The sequence below is a fragment of the Carex rostrata genome, chromosome 34 (assembly GCF_964058835.1).
Source record: "Carex rostrata chromosome 34, lpCarRost1.2, whole genome shotgun sequence".
In the NCBI taxonomy this organism is placed as follows: Eukaryota; Viridiplantae; Streptophyta; class Magnoliopsida; order Poales; family Cyperaceae; genus Carex; species Carex rostrata.
Window position 1 is genome coordinate 707307 of NC_135951.1, and position 11366 is coordinate 718672.

At 30.3% G+C, this 11366-nt stretch overlaps 1 protein-coding gene across 1 annotated transcript; it reads left to right on the forward strand.

The window, feature by feature from the left end:
- The first annotated feature begins 2589 nt into the window (after nt 1–2589).
- Nucleotides 2590–3477, forward strand: LOC144548827 (UPF0481 protein At3g47200-like). The gene has a single exon (XM_078297542.1). It carries the CDS (start codon nt 2590–2592, stop codon nt 3475–3477), a length of 888 nt encoding a protein of 295 aa, XP_078153668.1.
- Nucleotides 3478–11366: the final 7889 nt, after the last annotated feature.

An 11366-nucleotide genomic window follows, 5' to 3' on the forward strand; every position in this document is an offset into this window, starting at 1 on the left:
GAGAAACTAATACAACATTATTTCTTCTTAGACTATGTGAGACTTATAATCTTTCATAGGATATATCTTAAAAATTACTAAAACCAGAGCGCAAGTGTTAATCTAAACTTTCTCCAATTTCAAAATAAATTCAAAAATATTTTGACTTAATAAATAGCATGGCTCAGCAATAATTCTATTACTATCAATTTTTAGCAACTCTTGAAAGTGATACATGATTTCAAAAGTTTTTCCATTGTTTATAATTATTCTCATAATATTTACGGGCTTATTAACAAAAATGCAATACATGAAAATTATGAGTTTTCTTTTTCTTATCTAAAATATCAATAATTAAAAAATATATATTAGAGTTCGACTCTACATTCTGTAGCAGGTTTAGAGTCGCTACCTGTAATGCGTTGTTCATAGACAAATTTAATCGATCAAACATTAGAATTTTTTTTAATTATATTTATGCTAGTTATAGATTAATACCTTTACACAGTCAACAAGCAATATTTATTTCGATTAAGTATCCGAAATTAAAAATAGATCAATATTTTATGAATAACAAGTTAGAACTCTTTTCATAAAATATTGTAAATTCTAAAAATATATATAAGTATACAAAGATTAAATATTAGATGTTTGCGTCTTGATTTCACAATTAAAAAAAAAGGGGACATTTTCTGACCCGACATGTAATAGTCGAATCTACACAGCTTGCTACACCGAGAGACTAAGATTGAGAAGCAGAGGATCTGTAGTCTCGTTTTGTCCACTATAAATCTCCTATGTTTTCTAATTCTCCTCATCGTCATTTGGAGAAAAAGCCTTAAAGACCAAGACAAGAGTCCTCTCCTCTTTGGTACTTTTCTATATTTTCTCTCTAATTCTCAGCAGATTTTATTATATAGTAATTGTTCTTTCTCCTAATTAATCTTAGTTGGTCCTCCGATCGATATGTTTTCCCAACAGCCAACATGTTCAGTGCATGCTGACTATATCTATTTGTGAAATGTTGTGTTGGGATATTTGTTAGTTTCAATATATCCGAGAGAATATGTGTGTGTGTGTTTCTTTTTGTTTGCTTTGTTTTTTCTCAACGTTTTCAACTCATAGTAAATGGTCACTTTATATCTGTTACTCTGGCCGTTATCCATTAGTAAGAATATTTAATTTCCGTTGAATTTTAAGATTAAATGAAGATCTGACATGTAGTTTATATATAGTGTTAGGCATGGTGATTTGCTTGTAACAATTTTGATCTAGGCTTAAATGCTGCGTTTCATTCTTTAGCCGTTTTAAATTTAAGGGCTTAATGCTTTTGTTAGTCAAATGGCAAATTAATATTTAAGATAAAATATTTATTAACACAATTTCATCAAAACGGAAAATACTATTATATAGAAGAAGAGGGTTCAAAGGCACCATGGTTTTGTGCTATAGTTATGCTCCACATTCTTTATCTCAGTTTTCAAAGTCCGAATAGTCGATCCAAATCGCTTAATGTTATCTTCATAATAAAATATGTTTGGAGATCAAATTTTATATTATTTTAGAATTTTTCTACTATTTGTTTAGATAGGTATAATAGCACTTTTTTGGATGATCTATAATCTTCTTAAAACACTCATTTTGTACTTATCTAAACAAATAGTAAAAAAAATTCAAAAAATATAAAATTTGATCTCTAAACATATTTTATTATGAAGATCATGTTGAAAACATAGATAAAGATGTGAAACATAATTGGAGCATAAAACCATGGTGCTTTTGAACCCTCCTCTAAAATGTGACTGAAGTTTTTACGTTAGTCCAAAAAAAAAAGTTATCTCATATTGCTATTGCATGGCCGTTATTTAAGAGCGAATTATATATGAAGTTTTCTTTTCGGTGCATGTTGTTTTACTTTTCTAAATTGATCAGTTAATTTTCACGTCAAACTAAGCAACAAATTATCTAATCCACGATTGACCTTTGGTTAGCATCTAAAATTCTCAATATTTAATAATATTTAATCAAGTTCTATATTATTTCAGAAGAGCTTGAGCTTGTTTGTGGCTTAATCAGCCGGAAGGGAGTCAGAAATGAGTAATGATGCCGTACCACCAGTAGATGAAATATCACCCGCATCAAAAGAAGGGAATGATTGGGTTGTGAACATAGAAGCTCTACTAGACGAAATTAAAGAAATACCACCCAAGGAACCAGAAATTAAAAAAATACCATCAATATATGGTAATTGGAAATGTTCGAAAAATTTCTTACCTGAAACCATAAGGTGGCGATTCGCTGCCTTTATGAAGCGGTCGTTTGATCTCAACGTGCGTTCATTCCTTGAAAAATTCCAAGAGAAGGAAGGTGACGTCTGGGGGTGCTATGATGGGGTCGATGAACAATTTATTGCTGAAAATAGGGAACGTTTCATAGAAAACCTACTGGCTAATAGTTGTTTCTTAATATTTGCGATGGTTATTTTAAATCAAGATAGTTATCGGGAACTATATAACTTTTTGTATGGATCAAAGAATCAAAGATACCATTGATTGTTCTCAAAGGATCAAAGAAAGTAAATATTTAGAAAGTTTTATATTTCAAGAACGAATGGAGATCCAACGCTACATGTTGACAATGGACAACCAGATACCATTGATTGTTCTCGATGCTGTATATACAAATTCCAACCTGAGGGAGCTGAATACACCAATCCATGAACTTGCGATTTCATGCTTTAAGAGCATCTATCCAGGCGTGCACGAGTCCAAACTTCATAGTACCGACCACCCAGAATATGGATTCCAACATCTACTACACATCTTCCATTGGTCTCGAACCCCCAAAGAGAAGTTCCATAAAATACATGGATGGTTCCCTATGAAGATGGACAGTTTCTATATACCGAGTGCCACAGGCTTGCAATTATCTGCAACTGTTTTCGAGAAGCATGCCGCAAGTGGCATTGATGTGTCTTTCTATAAGGCAATGTTATCTGGAGTTATGCAATTACCAAACAGGTCCCATTTTCAATACAAAGATGAAATTTACAAACAACTATTAGCATTTGAACGGCACTACGGCATGGTTTGTGGGTTCTCCGTCACGGCCCATATTGCATGCATTTTGTGCTTGGCAAAATCAGAAGAAGATGTTAAACTATTGCGAGACGAACATATCATACCAAGAATAGAGGGCAAGAAGGATGTTTTGAGCTATCTAGAAAGGTACAAAACTGATGTTTTTTCCAGTGCTATCCCTATGTCGGTTGATCTTTTCTATTTGATGTCAGATGTGACGTCCCATCATGACGAAAATCCCGATAGAAAAAAATACTATGTAGATTTCAAGAAACGCTACTGCTCGAGTCCATGGATAATCATCTCCGTCGTGGGCGGCATCATATTGTTTATCCTTACTTTTATTCAGACCATATATAGTGCGCTTAGCTACAACAAAGAAGAAATTTGTGTCCTTCGAATTGAGGCACAAAGCTAAGTATATATGCACCTTATAGTTATACATCATCTTGTTGTATCATTTTCTTTTATTTCATAATATCATGTATGCAATTTAAATTGTGTGTGTACCGGTGGTTTATTATTACTCCATGCATTACGTTGTGCAATTATGTATGTTTTACTTACCACCTTTCCAATGTAATATATATATATATTCATTTGTCATTTTTCATGTGTGGGATTATGTGTTGTTTTTACCTTTGCTCTGGTTGTACATTATTATTTGATCACCTAACAAAGTAACAAACAACTATTCAGCCATTCAAGTATATATGGATCTTTCATTATTAATTTTGAATATTTCTTATGAATCAGATAACAAAGTAACAAACAACTATTCAAGGCAATAAAATTTTGCTTTAATTAATGAATCAGATATTTCAAGACTGATTTTGTCAGACCTCTATTCAACCAATAAAAAGAAAAAAAAATAGAAAAAGACTGATTTATAAATCAATTAATTCCACGGGCGACATAAGGCCTCAATTTAGTTCTACCGTATTCAACCAATTTGTGCATGCATAGCAAACGTCTCACAAATGCTCCAAAATGAAGCAATACCCTGTTAATGAAATTTGGTCAAATGTTGTCAGGGTATTGCTACAATATGTCGTTCATTAACTGGGTCAAAGAGGTATTGTTTCATTTTGGAGCATTTGTGCGACGTTTGCCATGCATGCACAAATTGCATACACAGGTAATAACTTGTCTACTCGGCAGCATAGATCAATACCCTGACACTGAAGCCTACACGGTTTGATACATAGTATCAAAATGAAACATCTAAAAGCAACCACATACAGTTCATTGTGCAAGTGAGAAAGTGAGCAAGTAGCCACCAGCACATCCAAAGAAGAGCTTGTCAAAGGCCATCAAATATCGAATCAATTTGTCCCAACGCCTTCCTCTTTTCGGTGTTCTCCAGAAGTTCATTAAGACCGCTCGAAGCAGAAGCATATGTCACCTCAGGTTCTCTGAAATCCTAATTTAGAAGAAAACATGAACTTTAGAAAACATATAGAAAATAGTGAAAGCTTACCTTTTTGAATAGAGATCAGGGCTTACCCAAGAAGAGCCATAGAAGTCGTTTATATGGAACATGAGATTGGAATTGTTACTAGTTGATTCCCGAAATGGATAATCAACCTTAGGGCCTTTAAAGGAATTAATTTATTCGTCGGATACCTTGGGGCCTTTAGAGGAATTAATTGCGTCATCCAACTGGAAAATGAAAAGGAAGAAAATTAGTATAGAAAGGTAGAAAATTAGTATGATAAATATCTTATTGAAAAATGGTAAATTAGAGCAGCATATCTGTAGTATAATTCCAAAAGAACCTCATCAACAGAGAGTTATCTTTGTACAAAAGAACCTTATCTAACCCAAAACATAAGGTTCTTTGTCCATTAGTATAATTCCAACTTTTGCATGAGAGTTATCATGGTTGGTACACCTCAATGCTCGAGTTTAAAGATCTATGAAAATTAATTATGCTGGCGTTCTGGCAACGTATCTTTTTCATGACCAACTTATTTTATCAGTTTTGTTTTTTAAGATGTAGAAAAATAAATGAAGCTTTTGACTTGGAAAGTTATGCTTTTGACTTGAATTCAAAAAATAATATTCAATTAAAAAATATAAAATTGAATTGAAAAAATAAATATTCAATTAAAAAATATAAAATGGAAAGAGGCTTACGTGGATTTTCCACTCCTGAAAGTGTATTGATCTAATTAAGAAGCATGCAGAGTAATTTATATTAAGATCTTTATCCATCTTTTGTTTGGAAATATTTATATATTTGGTGAAACAACAAACTTAGTTTCAGGCAAACACTATTTACTTCATGTTTTACTAAATTTATAAATTGGTCCATGAACTCCTCAAAAATTATAATTTCTAAAATATAACAATATCATGAAACTAAACTGCATGTAACTATATATAGCTTACTAGTACATACAAAAAAAAAATTAGGATTGAAATTAAATTGTAACTATAACTTACTCAAAATTTTCTTGTAGTTCCAAGCTAGACATGTTTCCCTCCTATTCAAGCTTATCTGCTCCAACATGACATAGGATATGTCTACTTTGATAGAAATTAACGCTGGACGCCTAGAGAGCTGTAAAAGTTTGCAAGGCCCAACATTATTAGAAATTTCCTTTACAAAATTCAATACGAAATTATTAGGCATACATGCATGATATTGTTGTCAATATACAAGGTGAAAGCAATTAACCAATATATATACTGCGTACCAAAAAAACCATCAATGAACAGCAACCATCTAACAAGCTCTCTTTTAAACATTTATTTATTTTAAAATTTAACAAAAGTATCTTAACGCATGGTAACTTCAGAAAATACACGGACAACTCTTCACTTGTAAAATAAATTTCTACAAAGGGAAGTTGAAAGATTGGCTTAAGAAAAAGCAATCAAAGTATACAATTAATACCACAGATGTAGCACTTAATATTAACTCGATTCTTGGTACTGCACCAGACATTCGATCAGGTCTGGGACCGCCATGTACCGAGAAGTACCAAAATGCACATTCTTAATTATAATTTTTTCGTTCTTTGGATTTCTGGCAAGTTTTGACCTTTTAACTAATTGGAGACCCACATTACAAAATGGAAATGTGCATATCCTTGGAATAAAAATGAAAGACTAATTATTAAACGAGGCAACCTTAAAAAATAAGGAAATTAATCAAGATACCTTAAGAGAGACAAGAAGAAGCTTAAACCTGTCAACTAGAGAGCAGATAAAAGGAATCCTTAACAAGGAGAGTATGTGGGAGAAGGAAATATACTGGTTAAACAGATAGAGTATGAGAGGGTTTTTAAAGAGATTTAAGAGGTCAGTTTTTCCGCATCTTGTCAAGGATAATTTACGCTTCTACTGTTTCTTCTCCTTTGATAAAAAAATAATCTAAACTTTCATTTATTCATTTATGTTTCCACAGTGTTCCAACCACCCCATTTAACTACAGAAAGAGAAAACAAATAAAAAAAATTCATCTGTTACATATTCCACAGTGTTCCAACTACCCCATTTAACTACAGTGGGCTCCTTAGTTAATTTAGTTACGCGGGACCAAGCTGTCTGTGACTACTAATAGAATATTAGGTTTTTGTTTTGAAATATTTATTGAACATTTATATCTGTCACCAGTGCCAGGTTCTTAGGTAGTAGTATTATTAGTGCTGTACTTCCTGATCACATAGGATTTTAGAATTACGTACTTCTTTTTTTTTATTCAGTCAATTTTGAAAACCATAGAAATTAATTTTAAAAATGATCGAAACAGCTGATTCAAAAGTCCAAATATACAACCTCAATTTCTATTTTCTATTTTCGTGTATATGTTATTCATTTATTTTGCTACGTACGATAAGTTATTATCAAATATCAATAATAATATTATTGAATATGTAAAGTATCACTGAACATGTTTAGAATAAAACCAAAGAAAAATGATCAATAAATATTAATATTGGATGCATTGCTTCCATTTTTTCTGCAGATGTCATTAGTTTAGATTGTAAGGAGAAGTGTGGGAACCCATGAGTCATTGCATCTAAATATCCAAGATAGTAAAATTAATATAAGGAGGTTCAAAATTTTTCTCTTGTCTTAGTTAGACTAGAGTTCAGCTACAAACTGACAGGAGAGAGAGATAATTAGAAAATTAATGCATTCATTAACTCTAAGAACCTTTTCAGAGGTCTTTCTTCTCCCAAAAAAGTTCAACTACTTTCTTAAATTTCTCTAAAACTCCATTTAAAACAGAATATTTTTCTTTAAATAAATTAAAAATACAATGAACAATTGTTAGATTTGAAAGGGAAAAAAAAAACTATGCTTGTTATTAATTTAGAAAACAATGAGAAACTAATCACCACTAACAACCCATACTAGCAAGGATATCTTAGATACACCAAACAAAAGATAAAAATGAACTTTTACAAAAATGTCATGTAATTTTTTTTTTTTTTTTCCAAAATTTGCGGTTTTCAGCTTTTTATTTGTCAACCGATATAATGCCTTGTACAATTACTTTTTATTTTTATTTCTTCTCTCGGCCCTCTCCAATAGTTAATAGTGCCTCCATTTTTCAGAATTAAAGTATTGTTATCATTTATTTGAAAACCGATATCATATTTTGTGGTGGAGTGACTTCCTAACCATCAAAAGATACAAACTAGATTTAAAAAGTAGATTGCAATCAATGTTATTGATAAATTTGGAAATAAGATTTTTTGAAAAGTAGATTGCAATCAATGTTAGAGACAGAGTGCTAATACAAGCTATTTTCTTTATACATGTATATACAGATAATTTTGTTTTTTTTAAGTAACATGATCATAAACAATTTTTATGAAATTTTATTTCTATTGCTGATTCACAGAAATGGAGTAGAGCATCACATAATCATAATCAATTTTTATTTAATTTATTTATGTTGTTGATACTTGATACACATAATAAGAAAATTTAATTTAATAGCTACAAAAAACAAAGATAAGTCATATTTGTAGATATGTTCCTCCTGAAACCCCATTTCTTTATAACTCCATTTATAAATAAAAGATTTAATCAACAATTGTAAGGTTTAAAGGAAGAAACTTTCTTTATATTAATTGAGAAAACAATGAGAAACTAAACAATTTTTATAAAAGTCAACTTCTAAAAAAAATACCCTCTACTTTTTGTTTTTGTTTTTCATTTGTCAAAATTTACTATTTATAAATTTTGTTTGAACAGTATACTGCCTTCTACAATTTACTTTCTATTATTATTTCTTCTCTGGGTTCTCCTCAATGGCCATAGTGCCTTCAATTTCCAGGATTAAAGTATTGTTATTAATTCTCTTGGAAACAGATATAATATTTTGTGGAGTGACATCTTATCCATAATAAAGTCCAACTAGATTTGTAAAATATATATTAGTGACAAATCTGAAGAGGAGATGTTTTGAAAAGTAAATTCCAAACAAAATTAGACATAGACTGTTAATACAAGTTTTTTTTCCTTATATATGTAAATAGAGAGATTTTGGTTAACTAATTGTTTTCTTCGTTGTTTACAATAAGTGTTGTAAATAGCGGTATGCGCTCGTCGGACAGATTTGGTACCACCAAGCGATTAATTGAAAATAATCCGAAATAACTGGTTAATAAAAAATAATCAGCCGATTAATTTAAAAAACCTGTGATGGTTTGCAACATTGGTTTACATCATTATCTTCTTTTTGTGCATGTCGTTTTGTGCTCGATGTCTACGCTGCAAATCGTTACACACATGAATTAATTAGTTCTTCACGGGTGGAATTCAAAGTTGTGGATGGAAATGCCACCAAATTGGTGCAGGATACCTGCTGAACTTCATGACCAATGAAATAATAGTTAGCTAGATCTCACTTTAATTCACTATAAACTTAATTGTAACCTGGACCCAGCTAATTACCGTCCTTTAAGATTTAGTCTGGGCTTCCTAGTTATCATTTGTTTAACTTTTTTTTATTTTACATGTTTGTAACTAAGAGAATTGTTTCAGACAGCTGTGTAATACCTTTCACCTTTGATCGCCATGTTGTTAGCGCGCGGTAATGTTTCGTTGATTTTACATATTTTAGAGTGTACATGAACCAAGTTGATGAGTTCTATATATTGACTGATTATCAGTTGTATATTAACACCTTTCACCTTTCACCTTTTACATATTTTCGTTTATTTTACATATTTTAGAGTGTACATGTTAGCGCGCGGTAATGTTTTGTTTTCCTTTAGTTCTATATTAACTCTTTAGTCTCCATTTATCATCATTTATCATCACCAATTTGAATAAAAAAAGAAAATATGATACATTGACTGATTATCAGTTGTAACTAAACATAGAAATAGAACTAAAGGAAAACAAATTAGTAATGTATAAGATGTTTTTAATTAATAAGAACTTAAAAATAATAATCATCATGCAGTAGCATCTTATATAATCAAACCCTATGAATATCTTATATAATAATGACCTCATTCATTAGACAAAACTATAAAGTTCTATATAAAGTTGGAAGTTTAATAGAAAAAAAGGAAATTCCAAATATTAAGTTTTTTAATCTTTTTCTTAAAGTAGAAATAAGATGAGAGTGCACCTACAAATTTGACGGGAGAGAGATTTGACATTTCAATGTAAGTCTCTTTCCCAAGAAAACTCAACTACTATCTTGATACATGCACAAAGCCATACGTGATCAGTTTCATGAAATGGAAAAAAAAAAAGTAAAATTATTTATATGATGAAAGAAGTAATGAATAAAAATAACTTAATATTCAGCAATAATAATTTAATTTCTGTAAATTTTGTAATGGATAAATAGTAATGTAATTTTTGTAATGACTTAAAAAATGCGAATCGATTTAATTCTTGTTATTTTTTCCCTAACAATTATCTTTTCCATAATTTCCATACTCACATTAATAATTTTGATTTATCAGAGAGAGTTTTACGTCGGAACTGGTAATATCGTATTTGAATTATTTTTATGTTTCTTATATATTTGTTAGTTTTTGTGTGACAATATTTTGTATACATGTACATATTTTTACCTGTATTTAGTTGAAAAATATAAAATTAAAAAAATTGTCAAAAGTCAAGAAAAATATTCAAATTTTTAGGCCGATTTAATAAGTTTTAAACTCATAATTTTTATGGCCGATTGAAAACTTATAAGATTTTACCCACATTTATATATATTAATACTCCAAAACTTTTATCGCTTTAATCACATCATAATTCCTTCTTTGATTTAAGCGTCATGAATTAATTTTTACCAACATAAATACATTATCTCATTTAGTAATTTCTTAATTTCTTAGAAGTGATGAACGATTCATATATCCATCATTTGCCACACAGAGAACTGGGAATAACAGGACCCTGTTATTTAATTGGAATCACAGCAGATTTATTTCCCAGAACTGAGAAGAATCACCCTTTAAGCTTGATCGTCTCTCAGTATATTATCAGGTTGATCTTGACCTCTGACTTGAAATTAAATACACCGGTTTATGCATCCACAAGTAGTCGCATCACTGAAAATACAGTGAATGCCTACGTGACAAGTGACATCATATCATAGATCGGATTTCTAAGCTACAGATCCAACCAAGAATTGTGCTTCTTCGGATAAATCTTAGCCATTCATTGAAGATCGAACGGGCGAAATAGAAAGCTTATGTACGACCGGCTTTTTATCCAATTACCCGGTTTGAACCCCAAGTTCTATTTTCTCAATATACAACCTCAATTTTAGTCAATTTCTATTTTCTTTTTTCATGCTAATACGATACCTAATTATATTTATTACTCAATTACATGTGTATAGAATTTGAAGAATATAACTAAATTTAGATAAATATCTGAAGTTCATTATATTAGATAAATGAAAGTTTAATAACAACATAGGACTTATATATAAAGTTGATCAGTTCAAATTAGATTAATGAAAGTATAATAACAAGAAATGAATTCTACATAAGGTTGATTATTTGAAGTTTGATAAATGAAAGTTAATAACAACAAAAAAAAATTCTATATAAAGTTGATATATTGAAATTAGATAAATAAAAGTTTAATAAAAGAATAAATGATATATAAAGTTAAGATATTTTACTTAATAGTGGGAGGAACCATAAAATAGTGGCAGATGCATGAAAACTGACAAAACATAGAGAAACAGAGAGAGATAGACATTTCAGAGTAAATGTTGATTTCTTGGAGGAAACTTTTTTTTTTTAAGAAGTTTGGTAGAGGCTACCAAAACAAAATCTATAGAATACCAGTCCAGTGCAAAAT